Source organism: Podarcis erhardii (genome assembly GCF_964252035.2).
Source record: "Podarcis erhardii genome assembly, chromosome: 7".
Taxonomy (NCBI): domain Eukaryota; kingdom Metazoa; phylum Chordata; class Lepidosauria; order Squamata; family Lacertidae; genus Podarcis; species Podarcis erhardii.
In genome coordinates, this window is record NC_138511.1 from 77660648 (window position 1) to 77679128 (window position 18481).

General features: G+C 47.0%; 1 protein-coding gene across 1 annotated transcript in view; it reads left to right on the forward strand.

The window, feature by feature from the left end:
* Nucleotides 1–18481, forward strand: part of KCNN4 (potassium calcium-activated channel subfamily N member 4) — a 46842-nt gene that overhangs the window by 27990 nt on the left and 371 nt on the right. The window contains exons 3-8 of the mRNA XM_081869268.1: nt 5833–6242; nt 8421–8553; nt 11006–11116; nt 14626–14744; nt 15737–15806; nt 17446–17621. Coding sequence (XP_081725394.1) covers nt 5833–6242; nt 8421–8553; nt 11006–11116; nt 14626–14744; nt 15737–15806; nt 17446–17589 — 987 coding nt within the window. The 3' untranslated portion in view covers nt 17590–17621. The remainder of the gene's footprint in view (nt 1–5832; nt 6243–8420; nt 8554–11005; nt 11117–14625; nt 14745–15736; nt 15807–17445; nt 17622–18481) is intronic.

Below are 18481 nucleotides of genomic sequence, written 5' to 3' on the forward strand. Positions count from 1 at the left end.
TTTAGCCTGGTGTTATCAGTTCAAAGAAACCAAAGGAATCAGGAAGAAGATATATAACCAGCTGTCTCAAAGTCTCAGAATATTGGTGGGTGTGCAGAATCCACTGATCTGAATTAGATTTTTCTCCCTCCAAAGTGGACACACCTTGGATTGTGACATAAATGCAACTTAACTTAGTTGATTGTGTGAGTTTTAATCGACCGGTTAGTTAACTGATTAAACCAGCCTGGCTTCTGCATGAATGAAACAATTGTTTTTGAGCACAAAGCATAGAATCAAAGAGTTGGAAGGGACCTCAGGGGTCATCTAGCCTAACCCCCGGCAATGCAGGAATCTCATACAAGGCAGATGGCCATCCAATCTGTGCTTAAAAACATCCAATGAAAGAGAGTCCACAACCTCCCGAGGAACTCGGTTCCACCTTTGAACAGCTCTTGCAGTCAGAAAGTTCTTCCTGGTGTTTTGTCAGAATCTCCTTTCTTGCAATTTCAAGATATTGGTTTGGGTCCCAGCCTCTGGAGCAGGAGAAAATCTTGCTTCGCCCTTCATGAGGCAGCGCTTTAGATATTTGAAGATGGCTGTCACATCTCTCTCAGTCTCCTCTCCCCCAGGCTAAAAAACACACAGCTCCCTCAACTGTCCCTCATAAGGCTTGCTTTCCAGTCCCTCAACATCTTGGTTGCATTCCTCTGCATACGTTCCAGCTTGTTCAATCCCCTTCTTAAACTGTGGCACCCATTTTTTGAGTGCATTTGATGATAATCGTAATAATAATAATAATAATAATAATAATAATAATAATAATAATAATAATTTATTTGTACCCTGCCCATCTGGCTGGGTTTCCCCAGCCACTCTGGGCGGCTTCCAACAAAGACCAAAAATACACTAAAATGTCACACATTAAAAGCTTCCCTGAACAGGGCTGCCTTCAGATGTCTTTTGAATGTCAGGTAGTTGTTTATCTCTTTGACATCTGGTGGGAGGGCGTTCCACAGGGAGGGCGCCACTACCGAGAAGGCCCTCTGCCTGGTTCCCTGTAACTTTGCTTCTTGCAATGAGGGAACCGCCAGAGGGCCCTCGGCGCTGGACCTCAGCGTCCGGGCAGAACGATGGGGGTGGAGACGCTCCTTCAGGTATCCTGGGCCAAGGCCATTTAGGGCTTTAAAGGTCAACACCAACACTTTGAATTGTGCTCGGAAACATACTGGGAGTAGAGCCTGCAGGATCAGGCCAGAGCCTGTAGCTCTCTCCCCTCCTGCAGTTCCCATCCACTGATGGTACTCTGAAACATACTGCCTCTGACAGTGGATGGAAACTGCAGGAGGAAGTAAGGGCTGCTGCTGCTGCTGCTGCTACTGCTGTGCTCAGCTCGATCCAATGGACTTATTACTCAGCTCCATTGATTGACGCTGAGCATGACTAACGTTGGTTTTCACCCTTAAAACGTTTCAGAGCAGGCCAGCGAGGGGCAACTGAACTAGAAGGAGCCGCCAATACAGTCAGAAGCATTAGTAAGGTCAAAACTATGCCTGATGTTTTGTGCAGGCGAAGCCTGATAAAGCCCAAACTCCTGCTGCCTAAACACATATAAGCCTGGTATTCATTTTTACTCCGTATGTGACAAGAATTACAGTGGCAACTCTTAACAAGCGTTGGGTTTTCCCCCTGCCCCCCTCCCACAATGAGCTTGAAATTCCTCAAGTATTATCAGCCAGGTTTGCATGCAGATAAATATATAACCTTGAGTCACACAGACACGCCCAGAGGTGCAGGCGGCCAGCAAAGAGATGCGGGCTGCCGAAAAACTGCCTAGCAGACACTCTTAAGTGTTTGCGCATTCACATGCCAAACCTTCTGCCACACGCGATGGGGCTAGCCAGCAGAAGAGCAGCTCCTGCAACTGAAAGTGCTTACATAGCGCTGCAGGCAAGAGGCAACGATGGCCACAGATTTGAGTGGCTTTGAAGGAGGAGCTGGCAGCTTCATGGAGGATAAGTCGCTGTCGGAGGCACTATATACGTCTGGTGGAAGATCCCTGCATTAAAGGGGGTTGGACTAGATGACCCTCGTGGCCCCTTCCGGCTCTGCGAATCTGTGATTTTGTGATTCTATGAATGCCAGTTGCTAGAAAGCACAGGAGTAGAGAGGGCTCTTGGGTTCAGGCCCTGCTTGCAGCCTTCGCGTGGGCAAGTGGTCGGCCGCTACGAAAACAGCATGCTGGACCCAGATGGGCCCCTTGCTCTTATGTCCTTAGGATTCAACCACATGCCAACAAGTTCAGATTGGGCAATTAAAGCTGATTTGGCGCAGCAAACCTGCTTTTCCAATAAAGGTTCAGACTTCTCGCAATCAGGGAAGTGATGTGGAAATGCAGCGGGACAAACACTTGCTCTGATGTGACGCCTTCCTGCACACAAATCAGAGTGAATATTCATTAAATAGCCAACTTCATCGAGTTTCCATGCAAGCAAATCAGGATGAACGCCTGATTCTCATCTGGAAATGCCCTATGCATTCTCTGTGGAGCATAGGAGTTATACCAGCAGATCCAATGTAACACCACCACCATCAGCATCATTACAGTCGTACCTCGGAAGTCGAACAGAATCGATTCCGGAAGTCCGTTCAGCTTCTGAAACGTTCAACTTCCAGAGTGCGGCTTCTGATTGGCCGCAGGAAGCTCCTGCAGCCAATCAGAAGCCCCAGAAGCCCCGTGGGATGTTCGGCTTCTGAAAGAACATTCGAAAACCAGAACAATCACTTCCAGTTTTCGATCATTCGGGAGCCAGAACGTTTGACTCCCAAGGTGTTCGGGAGCCAAGGTACAACTTTATTATTATTATTATTATTATTATTATTATTATTATTATTATTATTATTATTATTATTATTGGCCTGTCCTTCACCCTATGGTCCCAGGGTGGGTTACAGCATTAAAACAATATTACAAACAGTTTAAAACAACTTACATCCACAGTTCCTAAAAATATACACCTCAAATATCAAAAGCCAGGGAAAAGAGGTATGTCTTCAGCATTTTCCAGGAGCTGCATAATGAAAGCACTAGCTAGATGCATCTCTGTGGGGAGGGAGTTCCGCAGCTTAGGGGCCGCCACAGAGAAGGCCCTGTCCTGGGCCACTCTGCCCCCCCCCCGCCCCCACCTTAGCCTCTGAAGGTGGAGGAACAACCATGAGGGCACCCTCTGCTGATCTCAGCACCAGAGACAGTCTGTAGGGAAGGAAACATGCTTTCAGATATTTGGGCCCTGAACATTTAGTGCTTTAAACAATAACATGAGCACCTTGAATTGGGACTAGAAACGAACTGGCAGCCAGCGCAGCTGTCTTAAAACAGGGGTTATCTGAGATCTAAAGGGACCCCTGGCTGCTGCATTTTGGACCCACTGAAGTTTCCAAGTCGTCTTCAAGGGCAGCCCCATGTAGAGAGAACTGCAGTGGTTTGATGCGGAAGTTTCCAGGGCACAGCTTTTAGTCTTTTAAAACTGTAAACTCCCTTCGTTGTCTTGGCTGAGAGATGTAAATGCAGTCTTCATATAAGATAATAAAACACGTTGTAAACTTGGCAAGGCCATCCTGTTTCCCAGCCAGTTTCCGGGAGGTTGTGTGTGTACACAAATAATTGGAAATGTAATGCCCTCCTTCTACTCAAAGCTAGGTGCAGGAGAGGCAAAGCGCTTCCTGTGGGATGTGGACATGCTCTGTGGGAGTTTAGGGACAGACTGGGGGTAGTGTGTGTGTGTGGGGGGGGAAGATGGCGATTTAAGAGAGGAGATGAAAGTTGAACCAAGGTAGATGGCAAGGAGAAGCATCAGGACACGGGCAATAGAAGGAGTGCTGGAGCTTCCACACTTCTCTCCTTCCACACATATGTGCATTTTCATAAGCCATTCATTACCGTTCTTATATTGGGAATCTGAATCTGTGTGGGAAACAAAACTCTTGGCATGGCAGCAACTATTCTGTGGAACTCCCTGCCTATTGATATCAGGCAGGCTCCTTCACGGTGCTGTTTTTGACCCTGCTAAAAAAAACCTCTTCCTTTTGGCTAACCAGACATGCCATTTTATTATGTACATTTGTGGTTTTTGAAAATCATTTTGCAATGCCTACTGTTTTCATAAAGCCTTGTTTTTATTGCTATTTTAAATGAATGTTTTTGTCAGCATCACCCTTGAGCCAGTGTCACCAACTGGACTCATGCACTTCAACCCCGACTGGGCTAGGCGAACTGGGTAGCACTTCCAGAGACCACCTTTTACACAGGAACAGGTCAAAGTGCTGTGGACTAACAGCTTAGAGTTGTGAGCACCGGATTCACTTCCACAATACAGTCGTCGCACAGCAGAGTATAGCAGAGTCTGGCAGTGTATAAGCTCTGTAGAATATCTTTTATTCTATAACTATAACTATAATACAAAACTATATACAGAGCTAAATAGGTCTAAGCATAAATGAATGCTGCACCGAGTGTCTGCAGCTGCTCTTAGCAGCAACCTTATCTCTACACATGATCTCTAACACTCAGTCTCTCTCTCTCTCTGACACACTGACTGACTGACTGACTGACTGACTTGGTGCTGGAGCTGAATAAGTAGAAAGCAGAACACTGCTCCTCCTCTCTGGAGAATCAGCAGACTCGTCAGGAGATTCTTGGATATGGGAGGGGTGAAATCTCATCAGTTTTATACCATTTTTTGAGACGGCTTGGAGAGATTGAGAGAGAGAGTTTGTTAAAGAAATACAAATAAATTAAGAGGCCTTTTGATTCTTTTACTCTAATATATAATTTTTAATATTTTTTTGCACAAATTTTCCAACATAATAACTCCAAAGCAACATGATATGTCTTTGGCCATCACAGCCTGAGACCTCCCTCAACCCCTTCTAATGGTTTTCCAAATTTTTCTCTGATTTTGCATTTTATTACTATGCTTATTGCTAAAAGTCCAGTCTTACATCCACTAATCTTAGTTCTTTTCACAATAATTTGTAAAGTCATCCTTACAAAACTTCCTGTAGTCCTACAAGTGATGTTAAGTGATTACAATTGTCTTTCAAATGCAAGATAAATTTCTTCCAGTCCTTTAGGAAAATCTGGTCCTGCTGTTTCGAATTTTCCCTGTTAGTCTCACCAGCTTGGCATAATCCTTTTCCTCTCAATTCTAGGAGAGAAGCAAGGTGCTGTATGTGTTTCGAGAAGGGTCGCCATGTAAGAATCTTTGTAGCAAAAACAGCAAACGTTGCATTCCCATCGCCGTTTATTCCATTTCCCCAACGTCTCCCTACCTGCTGATTTCCGCATTATATTTGAGCTTTCACATGTAGAAGCCATTTCTGGAAACACAGCAGAAAATATAGAGCGTGTTTGGTGCTATTTCTGAAAGGATTTCTTTTTCCTGGAAGCAAATAACATTGACCTGAGCACAAAACTTCCACTGTAGTCCACAATATTTCCGGAAGTGGCTTCCACATCAGAAACACAGCGGAATATGTCGTAAATTTAGTGCTAACCTTAGTGTTAATTGCGAGCAGATTCCCACTCCCCACTGGAAGCAAATAGCATGGAACTTAGCGTGGAACTTCTGCTGTTTCCAGAAGTGACATTTTTTGCGTCATGCGGATGCTCCAATATAACATGGAAAAGCTAGTGAACCACCAAGAGAATGGAATAAGCTGAACAGAGCCTTGGTCTCCCTATCTTCTGCCCTACCAGTACCAATGTCCACCAGCCACTTGGGGGGGGGTGACAAGAGGGCGTCGCTTGGATACTGGATTTTTATTATTATTATCTGCTCTCTTTCCCCTTAGCTGTTCATGATGGACAACTCCTTGACTGACTGGCGGATTGCTGTCAGTTGCCGCAAGCTGGCGTTTATCATGCTGGAGCTGCTGGTCTGCTCCATCCACCCCTTGCCCACCGGAGACTTCGCCTGCTTGGAGCCCCAGCCCACGCAGGCCTTCCTGTTCCTCTCCGAGGTCGACATGCTGCTGTCGCTGCTCATGTTCCTCCGCCTCTACCTGGTGACACGCGCGGCCTTGCTGCAGAGCAGCGTTCTGGGAGACGCCTCGTACCGCAGCATCGGGTCCCTCAACAAGATCCACTTCCAGTACCCCTTCGTGCTACGGGTGATGGTGAACAGCCAGCCGGGAAGGGTGCTGCTAATCTTCACAATGGGACTCTGGTTCATTGCCTTTTGGGTGCTGTCTGTTTGTGAACGGTAAGGACCAGGGCCTGCCTGTGATGGTGTCAGGCGGCGAGGGTCAGTTAGTAATAATAATAATAATAATTTAGGGACGCGGGTGGCACTGTGGGTTAAACCACAGAGCCTAAGGCTTGCCGATCAGCAGGTCGGCAGTTCAAATCCCCGCAACGGGGTGAGCTCCCTTTGCTCAGTCCCAGCTCCTGCCAACCTAGCAGTTCGAAAGCATGTCAAAGTGCAAGTAGATAAATAGGTACCGCTCCGGCGGGAAGGTAAACTGTGTTTCTGTGCACTGCTCTGGTTCGCCAGAAGCGGCTTAGTCATGCTGGCCACATGACCCGGAAGCTGTACGCTGGCTCCCTCAGCCAATAAAGCGAGATGTGCGACGCAACCCCAGAGTCGGCCACGACTGGACCTAATGGTCAGGGGTCCCTTTACCTTTACCTAATACAGTAATAATTTATTATTTATACCCCGCCCACCTGGCTGGGTTTCCCCAGCCACTCTGGGCGGCTCCCAACAGAACTAAAAGCACACTAAAACATAAAACATTAAAAACTTCCCTAAACAGGGCTGCCTTCAGATGTCTTCTAAAAGTCAGATAGTTGTTTATTTCCTTGACATCTGATGGGAGGGCATTCCACAGGGCGGGCGCCACTACCGAGAAGGCCCTCTGTCTGGTTCCTTGTAACCTCACTTCTCGCAGGGAGGGAACCGCCAGAAGGCCCTCAGAGCTGGACCAGTGTCCAGGCTGAACGATGGGAGTGGAGACGCTCCTTCAGGTATACTGGACCGAGGCCATTTAGGGCTTTAAAGGTCAGCACCAACACTTTGAATTGTGCTCGGAAACGTACTGGGAGCCAATGTAGGTCTTTAAGGACCGGTGTTATGTGGTCTCGGCAGTCACTCCCAGTCATCAGTCTAGCTGCCATATTCTGGATTAGGGCAAACGGGGCACTGGCCCACCGAGCTCATCTGACCCACCCACCGAACTGCCTTACATGCAACCAGTCTAGGGGGATGACCCTGGCTGCCTGCTTCCGCCTCTTAATCTCAGGGTTGCTCTTGTACAATGTGGGAGAGAGGAGGATGGGGACCAAACCAGAATGGACTCTGATTACCTGTGTCCTTCTATATGACACAGCACCCCCCCCCCCACTTCTGTTCTAGCTGCAGACTGAGCCTGGAGCTCTCTGCTTACAGAACATGTGCTTTGTCAGTTAGATGGACCCAACTATAGAAGGAACCCATTCTACTCTGAAGCAGTCCAGAGCGCTACCCTCTTCCTTTTCAGAGCAGGCCTTTGTTTGTAAAGGACAATCACATTTTCTGCCTGATGCCCAGCCAACAGGTAAATAAACTCCCCTGATGAGCCGGAGGCTAGCAACTGAGTCAGCCGCGGCGAAAAGAATAAACAAGCATTTTGTCACTTCAGGTGACACTCAGTCAAAAAAATAATAAATAGGCAAAGCCCATAGATTGGATTTCAAAGCAGTCGCGAGGAAGATCAGTTGCAAAACCAACAGTCTCCTGCTCAAAAACTGCAGTGTTGGCATGTCTGCCCTGGTGCATGATGGGAGAGAACGCTTGCCTAACTAGACTGGGTTATGTTTCATGGGAAAATGTACCCAACTCCTCTTGATTATTTTCCTTGTTCTCTGGTGTCCCCCTCCCTACTATGCCAAGCTGCCACGAGGAAAACTTGAAAGCCTTGTTATCCCCTCATGGATTTGCCCGAGCAAAGAGAGACAAATGATGTCATTGTTCCTGCCCCGCCCCACTCCTGGTCTGTTTGGGCAGTGGTCCGGACTGGGCCCAGAGGGAGAGGGCCTGTGAGGGAACAGTGGTGGTAGTGGCAAGGACAGCATAGCCTGTGGCTGAGTTTTACTTCCCTGGCTAGAGGCAGTACCCCTCTGAATTCCAGTGGCAGGGAGTCACAAGCAGAGAGAATGTGCTTGTGCTTGCAGTGCCAAATGTATTTTTATTTCCCAGGGCCTGTTTTAAGTCCGTTTGAACACTGCTGGTACCTGTTCACTGATCTGCTATTTTAATCTCTTGCGTATGGGTGTTTAATTTTAGTTTTTAGGAGTTTACTATTTCCCCGTCCTCTTAAGTAACCCTGAAGGGTGTGATATAACTCTCAATAATGTGAAATACACATTTCCTGACGAACCTCTCTTCATTCCCACCTGTCAGGGAGCATATGGACAACGACTACCTATATAGCACTTTCTGGCTGATCCCCATCACTTTCCTAACCATCGGCTACGGAGATGTTGTTCCGGTGACGGTGTGTGGAAAAGTTGTGTGCGTGTTCACCGGTGTTATGGTAAGAGATGCGTCTGCGCATGGCGCAGAGCTGAAATGTGCAAATTTGTGCAAATCCGGAATCCGACTCCCAGCTCCCCCCCCAAAAAACTTATGTATTTATTGTGTCCGTATCCCACCCTTTTCTTCAAAGAGCTGAAGGCGGCTACATGGTCTCTCCCTCTCTGCATTTAATCTTCACAAAAGCCCTGCGAAGCCAGGGTTCAAAACCCCACCCAGCCGTGAAGCACAATGGATGATCTTGGGCCAGTCACTGCCTTACCTTGCAGGGGTTTTGGGGGATTAAGTGGGAGGCTTTTTGGAGGAAAGTGTGGACTAATAAAATCAATTAGGCAGCTACTGAGAGGCAGCAGCTGACTCCAAGGTCATCTGGCGAGCTTTGTGGCTGGCTGGATATTTGAATCCTGGCCTCAATCACTCTAACCACTACACCACACTTCCTCTCAATTCTGAAACGGAAAGTTCATATCTGAAAATGTGATGCTGTAATGCTACTTCAGAACTTTGACAGATGGACTTGAGTGCTTTAGACTCAAATATCTTGATTTGATTTTTTAGTATCATTATTATTGTTGTTTCAGGCGTCAAATAAGAAATCCTATAAAGCTGTCAAGTGCTAAAGGCCACTTTTTGTGGTGCCTGTCAAGGGCTGTCGGATGCTATATAATATTGGTCTCTTGGTGAATTGATTTGATAACAAAACAGGAATTGATATCAGTCCTTTCATTACTGGAATGTAGGCTGGACCAAATGAAGTTGGCTTGGATGGACAATGGATTTTGTATTTCAAAATCATAGGATTAAATAAGGAATAGTCAGATCTGGTCCATAGCTACTGCTGAAAAATTAACCCAGAAATGAATGTAGAGGACAAACCCAAAAAAGATTTGTTTTCAACAACGTGGCAAAAAATTATTTTATATATTAATGGGGAAAACAATGTTCAAATGCCTCCTGTGGAATATGCTACAGTTTGGAATTACCGGTAACTTTTCATCTTCAAATTAGAATGCCATAAATCCTCAGTGGCAATATATTGATATTTAGCAATAAAATATTTTATTTTTTTTAAGATATTGTCCTCCCTACCTCCAGTAACAATAATTCCCCCCCCCCCAAGGAATGTGAATGAAACAACACAAAGTTACACTGTGTGTGCATTTGTACATTTCATTTCATTTCCTTTGAATTGTATTGTTTTTCTTGACTTCCTTACTCTTGTGTTAATTGGAAGCCTATGTTCGTGGACCTCAGATTTTGCTGTTTATTGATGATACGCTTTTACTACTGCTCTATGGATTATTGCATGGGTAGCCCAAGTGGAGATCTTGAGATTTTGGGCTTCAGCTTCCATCAGCTTTAGCCAGTGTGGTCCATGGTCAGAATGCTGATGGCGGCTGCAGTCTAAAAATGTATTGCGGGTCTTCCCCACACAATTGTGTTTTCTGCTTTAAGCTGCTTTGTTTTTATTTCAAACAAGTAATATAAATCTTATGAAATACATTGAGAAAATCCTTTCTGCATTTCTAAGACGTTTAGAGACTATTCATGTAGCAAGTGATTAATGATGATCACAAACATAATCACAACAATCTACTATATATTTTGGAAAGTTGCATGTTTATTCATTATGTGTTTGGGCATCTCTTAAGAGATCACCACCAAATTTTGCACATGTTTATTTGTTATGCATTTGGGCATCTCTTAAGAGATCACCACCAAAATTTGCACAGTAGTTCCCAGGATCAAGGAGCCAGGTTTTCATCTGTGCTTGGATACAATGCGATGCCATTTTGAATGAAGATGGCAGAATGAGCTTTTCAAAACTGCACTGATAATCAAATGCATCAACTGGGTTGATTTTTTTGTTTTGTTTTTAAATTTCTGAGCTATGCGAGGAACAAGGCTAATAATACAGAAAATCCTGAAATTACCATATTTTTTGCCCTATAGGACGTACCTTTTCCCCTCCAAAAATGAAGGGGAAATGTGTGTGCATCCTATGGGGCGAATGCAGCTTTCGCTGAAGCCTGGAGAGCGAGACGGGTTGGTGCGCACCGACCCCTCTTGCTCTCCAGGCTTCAGGAAGCTCTGCGCAGCCCTCAGGAGCCCAGCGCGAAGTTGCGCCGGGCTCCCGACTGCTGCGCGGAGCTGCCTGCATTCCGAAGCCTGGGACGCGCTGAAGAGCACGCCCGGGCTTCGCGCAGCTCCGCACTTGGGGGGGGGGATAATTTTTTCCCTTTATTTCCCCCCCAAAAAAACCTAGGTGCGCCCTATGGGGCGGTGCGCCCTAGGGGGCGAAAAATACGGTAGATATGTGCTCTTCCACCAAGCTATCATAGTCCCTATCTGCCACAGTAATTCCTAGTGTGACCCGAGGCACAAGGCGTATATTTCCTCTGTGCCTCCAGTTTTATTGCTTCGAACTCATTGTCCTCGTTGTTTTTTTGCAGGGAGTGGGCTGCACGGCCCTCTTGGTGGCTGTTGCTGCTGATAAGCTGGAATTCAGCAGGGCTGAAAAACACGTCCATAACTTCATGATGGACATTCAATGTGCCAAAGAGGTAAGGCAGAAGATGAGCTTGCTGTATCAGGGCAACAGCCCATCTCGGCCAGCTTCCTGTTTTCGCATTGGCTTGTGGGGAACCAGCAAGCTGGGTGAAAAACAATTTGCCAACCTGCGATTCCCAGGATCTGGTGCTCAGTGGCAAAGCAGAGCTTGTAGCTGCTGATATTCTTCTTCACCATGATTTTGTCCAATCCTCTTTGAAAGCCATCAAAGTTGTGGCCATCACTGCCTCCTGTGGCAGAGAGTTCCATAGTCTACCTATGTGCTGTGCTTAGAAACACTTGTATCTCAGGGTTGCCATACATCTGGAATTTCCCAGAAATTGCTGGTATTTGGCCATTGGAAACAGTGTCCGGGCAGAAATTGCCCAACATAAAGAAAAACACAATAAAACATTAAACATTAAAAAACAACTTCCCTATGCAGAGCTGCCTTCAGATGTTTTCTAAAGATTGTACAGTGGTACCTCTGGTTGCGAACGGGATCTGTTCTGGAGGCCCGTTCGCAATATGAAAAGAACGCAACCTGCAGTGGCGCATGCGCGTGTTGTGATTCGCCTCTTCTGTGCATGCGTGTGACGTCATTTTGTGCTTCTGCACATGCGCGAGCAGCGAAACCCAGAAGTAACCCTTTCTGGTACTTCTGGGTCGCCGCAGGACGTAACCTGAAAGAACGTAACATGAGGCAGATGTAACATGAGGTATGACTGTATAGTTACTTACCTCCTTGGCTCTGGGGGTCGCATAGCTCCAGACCCTCCAACATTTCTCTGATGAAAATAGGGGCGTCTGCCAGGCTGCCAGGCAAGGCTTATCTTCCCCCTCTCTGTAGATAACAGCATGAAGCGAAAGCAGTCTTTTGCAGAAACAGAGAGCTTTATTGAACACAGCACATTCAGCATCCATTTTCACCGTGCAGGTGCTCCCAATTGAGTTCCTCCCACTTCCCTCTAGTTACTTCCGTCTTCCCGTCTCCTCACCACGAGATCCCCCTCCAACCTTCTGAGAGGCTACCCTATCCAGACGCCTGGCTCTAGGGCTCATGGGCTCCACAACTTTCTAGTGAGGGAGATCCAACCATCTCTCTTCTCTTCCTGTTCCTCTCCCCTTGGTTGCTCTTCTCTCAGCTCAGCCCAACACAGTCAGTTCCTGAACTGTGTCCTTCTGCAAACCATAGCTCTAGGTCAATACTATCCTCCTGCTCCAGAGGAGCTTCAGGATCAGGCCCTTGAGCAGAGGGAGGGGGGGGTGTCCACCATTCGTCCTCAGAGCAATACCCTTCAGTCTGGTTCCTGACAACATCCTAAGAAAAAGAGGGACATTGTGGGATCAAATCAGAGCTTCTGTAAATCCAGGACTCTCCCTGGAACAGCAGGGTTGCCATATTTCAAAGAGTAAAAGCCAGGACACCCCAAAAGGAGCTGTTGAGTGTATTTTTGAACAAACCCCAAAGTTGCTTACCAGATGTGTCAGCCTTTCCTCCTCAGAGGAGAATAGCTGCCATTACCGGCACCTGGGGTGGTGTCACTCTTTTTTATCTCTACCTTTTCTCTTTTTTCTGTCATCCATTCTCTCTCCCTCCCTCTCCTCACTTCCTCCCCCCCCCCCAAGTGGGCTGCCAGGAAAGGAATAGGTTACTCTCGCCAGATATCTGAATTAATTGTTTGCAGAGGATTTTTGAAATTAAGCCAAGAGCGTCACATGCACGTTGCCCACCCCCTGACTTTTCGGATCAATCAATTTCAGCAAGATTAATGTGGGAAGTGTAGCTTTTGAGTTTCCTTAATGCCTCTTCTGTTTTCATTTCGAAACATCCTCTTTCTTGTCATCATTCACCAGAAGTCAGGAATTAACAGAAGACAGGGCTTCCTGGTCACAGGAAGGTTTTCGGGTATTACATCAGACCTTCCTCCTTCCAGAGTTGCGTATCTTTGTTGGCTACAATTTTTAGTGAAATGCTACCATTGTGTTTCCCACAAAGCGTGTTCCTGCTTTGCAAGTTTGCAGGCTCTGGCTCAGTTTTTTTTTGGGGGGGGGCTGGATATGGGTCAGGTGGGTTCCCAGGTCAGCTTGATCTGGGCCCCCCACATTTGGGCTTCTAGTCAGGTCAGGGACCTGCGCACAGCCTTAATTATCACAGTTGAAGGAACAAAAATACTCAGAGCCAGACAATGGTACCCCAAGAGGATCGGGAGGGGTGCCCATGAGAGAAAAGTGTGTAGTCGAGGGAGAGTCTTAAGGGCCAGAGAGAAAGGCCTGGAGGGCCGCATCCCTGGTGTCTACAATAATGAGGTGGATGGGACTTTGGCTTGACGTCGTAGGAAGCAATTTCATACGTCCAAGTGTCACTCTTCTACACTGATGAACTGCAGATATAGTCCTCTCCATTTCCTTCCCTGTCGGGCAGCCCTTCCAAACTGAAACTCTAAAGGGGTTTCTGCTGCAGCATTTTGCTCTGCAGAAGAGCTAAAATGCTCCCCTATTTGAATGTTAATATGCAAATACAAGGGACATGTTTTTGTGTGGTTAGCTCTTCCACTAAGGGGCAAAAACTTGAAAGACGCCTAGCTCTGTTGTTCGATATATACGATATATGATATCTTTACTGTCATTGTCCCATGCAGAACAATGAAACTGAAAAACTACATAAAACATTCAAAACCCCCTAAAAACTCTGAAACCCCATTTTAAAATACACTATACTATAGAGACCCCTTATGCTGCGTTTAGAACCAGAATTGCATTTGTGTAGAAACGGTTTCTCAGGCGGCTAGTCCTGGCCTTGGCAGGTGCCATCTTAATGTACCCCGTGGACCACGGTTTAAGAACCCCCTGCAATAAACAATAATTGCTGTTCTTGGGCTCTCTGCCCTGTTATCTCAGGGCGTGTGTAGGCATACATGCAAATCAAGACTTCCTTGTGGGTTTCCTCCTCCCTGGCCTCCCCCCCCCCAACGCTTTCACAACACTTTTGACAGATGTCCTGTCCTGGCCGGCAAAATCAAAGGCCAGTGCAATTGTCAGTCTTCCTCCTTCTTCCGCTTGATGGGTCATGAATGGCACTGCAGGGAAGGGTTGCAGCTCAGTGGCAGACTCTCCTTCACTTGCTAAAGGTTCCAGGTTCAAATCCCCGGTATTTCCTGGTAGGGCTGGCAAGGCCTCCTTGCCCGAGTTGTATACCAGTGGCGTCCACAGGGCCAAAAGTTCCCCAGTCCAGTTGCAGACCACCAAAAACTTTCCGCAAAAGGAGCATAGATCAGTGGTCGAGCTCGTGCTTTGCATGCAAAAAGTCTAAATCCTTGGCATCTCTAATTAATGTCTCCTTGGCTGAAACTCCAGACAGCCTCTGTCCGTCAGGGCGAGAGAAGCCCTGAGCTGTTGGGCCTGTGCTCTGACTTCATCTAAGGCAGATCCTGATGTTCTTAGGGACAGAGAAGGGAAACTGAGCTTCGGCGAGCCGTCACGTTTCTCCCTTTTCTCTCCATTTTTTTGCACCAACCTCTAGATGAAGTGGTCGGCCGCCAACGTGCTGCAGGAGGCTTGGATGCTGCACAAACACACCAAGAGGAAGGATGGCCTAAGGACACGCAAACATCACCGAAGGCTGCTGGCAGCCATCCATATGTAAGTCAATCACTCCCAGGTCATGGGGTGCTCAGGTGTAGTGCCAAATCGGGGGGGGGGGGAAGGCTGGGCAAGGCACCTTCTGGGGCAGAGGGCTGCACTGTCCTGGTCCTGCTCTGCCAGTTTCCCCCTTTCTAAGTCTTGGACTGCTTGGGTGCCAAGGAATGGTGGGAGAAACCATCAGGCGAATGCCCAGGAAAAGAAGGCTCAGAGCCCTGGGATTAGAGCCAGTGTGGTGTAGTGGTTAAGAGGAGTGGACTCGTAATCTGGTGAACGGGGTTTGATTCCCCGCTCCTCCACATGCAGCTGCTGGGTGACCTTCTTTGAAGTCTCTCAGCCTCACTCACCTCACAGAGTGTTTGTTGTGGGGGAGGAAGGGGAGGAAGGGAAAGGAGATTGTTGGCTGCTTTAAGACTCCTTAGGGTAGTGATAAAGCAGGATATCAAATCCAAACTACTACTACTACTACTACTCTTCTTCTTCTTCTTCTTCTTCTTCTTCTTCTTCTTCTTCTTCTTCTTCTTCTTCTTCTTAACAATCCTCATTAAGTCCTCTTATTTTTGCTGTTAACTTTGCCTAATTCTACATCAACTTGCTTATTCGTTTTTCTTTGGTTGGAACTTCTTCTTCCATCCATTTTTTGTGCATAAATATTCCTAGTCAAGCGAAGATTTCGAATTGAACCGGTCATTCGATTTGAGATGGGAGGCGGCGGCGACAAGGGCCGGTTAGATTTGTTACCCGTCGTCCGCCCTGCGTGCAAGGGCTCTGAGCCACTCGCAGATGGGCCTGGGAGGGTGTTGTACATTTTGCTAGAAATTATAGCGAGCGCTCGCAGCCAGTGATCAGGGTTTCCTGAGGAAAGTGCACCGGCGGGTCACGGCTGCTGCATACGTTTTAACTGTTCAAACTCTTCTCTCCATTGCAATTTGGAAAGGAAGCACATTGGCGAAAGCCCAGGAGGGGAAATAACTTCTCTGTTCTCCTTGTAGGTTCCGACACGTGAGGATGAAGCACAGGAAGATCCGAGATCAAGTGAATGCCATGATGGATGTCTCTAAGGCGAGTTGTGCGCCGGGGACATTGTTGCCCGGTCAATAAGAGGCTGTGTACACACAAGTTTAAAGCGTATTGCTCCCCAATAAATGTATCCTGGGAAATTGCAGTTTACCCTTTACAGAGCTACAGTTCCCAGGCTTCTTTGGGCTGTGGTGTGGGGAACATGCTTCACATGCGCAGCATGTATGCATCCTCTGTTGACTCTCCTGTGGTGCAACGGACTAGTGCATCTGGCTGTTAACCAGAAGGCTGGCAGTTTGAGCCCACCCAGGAACTGCTGTGGGCAGAATTCTGGCATCAAAGGGGGTCAAGGACCCGTCCAACTCTGCAATTCTGTGGTTCTATTAATCTAAGGCAATGCAATGCCTTTAAGCGCAGTGTGTTTCCAATATAATAAGCATTAGCAAATTCTTGCAAAAAGGCCACTGATAAGTTCCTGAAGGTGTAGCTTCTATGACAGTAAAGGGGTACCTTGGTTCTCAAACTTAATCTGTTCCGGAAGTCTGTTCCAAAACCAAAGCGTTCCAAAACTAAGGTGCACTTTCCCATAGAAAGTTGTACAAAATGGATTAATCCATTCCAGACTTTTAAAAACAACCCCTAAAACAGCAATTTAATATGAATTTTACAATAAACAAGCAATAAACAATGTACTCCAGTCACACAATCAATCAATCAATCAATCAATCAATCAATCAATCAATCAATCAGTAGCTGAACTGGGTTCCACACAGTCACAAAAATAAAACAAAAAAGCCACAAAAAGAAAAACACAAAATAAACAGCAAAACAGACAGACCTCAGCGTAACACTAAAAACAGAAGTGTGGCACTCAAAACGGAGCACTTTTGGATTCTGAAAAAAGTTCACAAAAGTTCACTGCATTTGTGCCTAGGGGAAAGTAAATTATTCCAAATAAAGGCATTGGTGCTGCTTTTGTTGTTGAGATTATTATTTTTCCTGCCATTCTCTGAGTGGGCTCAGGGCAGGTTTCTCCACCACCCCTCCCCATTGATCCTAACAACCCTGTGAGGTAGGCTAGGTTGACTAAACTGATGGACTTGATGTCATCCAAAAGGCTAAATAAGAAGTGTTAGCTAGATCTGGTATTGGACTGCCCTGATATCTACAGATGAAGGGCAGCATACAAATAAAATAATAATAATAACAACAACAACAACAACAACAACAACATCAGTGTGAATATATTATATATAAAAAATATAATGTAATAGCAGGCTTGGAATGAGGCAATTTGTGCCCCCCCCCCTTTTATTTGTGCAGCTGGTTCTTCCTGCCTAAGTGCAGAACCTTACAATTGTCCCTATTTTGTTAGTTTTGGCCCAGTTCTCCAATCTGTTAAGGTCATATTGGATCCCGATTCTGTCTTCTGCGCCATAAGCTACCCCTCCCAGTTTGGTGTCACCTGCAAATTAGATGAGCATTCCCTCACTTCCTTCATCCAAGTCATTTACAAAGCTGTTGAAACGACACCAGGCCCAGGACAGAACCCTGCAGCACCCCACTTGTCACTTTTCCTCGTCCCTGAGGACAAGAGCGCCACCTGTGGGCCAGTCCCGGGAAGTAACTTGAGCAAAAGCTGAACTGTTGACAGCTGTGTCCTGTTCTTCCTCTGCTGCAGATGCAGATGATCATGTGCGACCTCAGCTCCAGCCTCAGCAGCTCCCACCGGGAGCTGGAGAAGCGGATCGAGTCCCTGGACAGGAAACTGGACGAGATGACGAGGCTTCTCTCGGGACTGGTGGACTCCAAGCAGCGGCAGTAACAGCGGGCGCTCTGAACGCCAACTGCGGTTTGGTAGGTGCGGGACCTAGAACTCTGCAACAAAAACCCTCTTCGTGACACAAGATTCTGCAACTCGAAAACACCCAAATTCTGCAATCGGAATCTGTTTGGCCAATTTGAATATACTAGCAAGTTCTCCCCGGGTGGAATTATGTCTTTCTGTTCTTCCCTCTGGAGCCTAGAACTTGAGAGACATGCTGGGATCTCGACCCTACACTCTGGGCTCTAAAAGCGGGAGTGGCGAGACCTCTGACCTTCACGACGCTCCTGGACTACAACTCCCATCATTCTGAACCATTAGCATCACTGGCTGAGACGGATGGGATTTGTAGTCTCTCTCCCCCGCCCCCCAAAAGGGAGGGGGAACTTTTTTGCTAGCTATCTGGGGTCTACTTTTAATATAATCCTTCTCCTTCTTGGGACGTGGGTGGCGCTGTGGGTTCAACCACAGAGCCTAGGACTTGATCAGAAGGTTGGCGGTTCGAATCCCTGTGACAGGGTGAGCTCCCGTTGCTCGGTCCCTGCTCCTGCCAACCTAGCAGTTCAAAAGCATGTCAAAGTGCAAGTAAATAAATAGGTACTGCTCCGGCGGGAAGGTAAACGCCGTTTCCGTGCGCTGCTCTGGTTCGCCAGAAGAAGCTTAGTCATGCTGGCCACATGACCCGGAAGCTGTACACCGGCTCCCTCGGCCAGTAAAGCAAGATGGGCGCCGCAACCCCAGAGTCATCCGCGACTGGACCTAACAGTCAGGGGTCCCTTTACCTTTACCTCCTTCATTGCAGGTTTTTTAAAGCAGAGGTTGGAAGGCCACCCCCCAGGGATGCTTTAGTGAAAATTCTTGCATTGCAGGATGTTGGACTAGATTTCTCCCA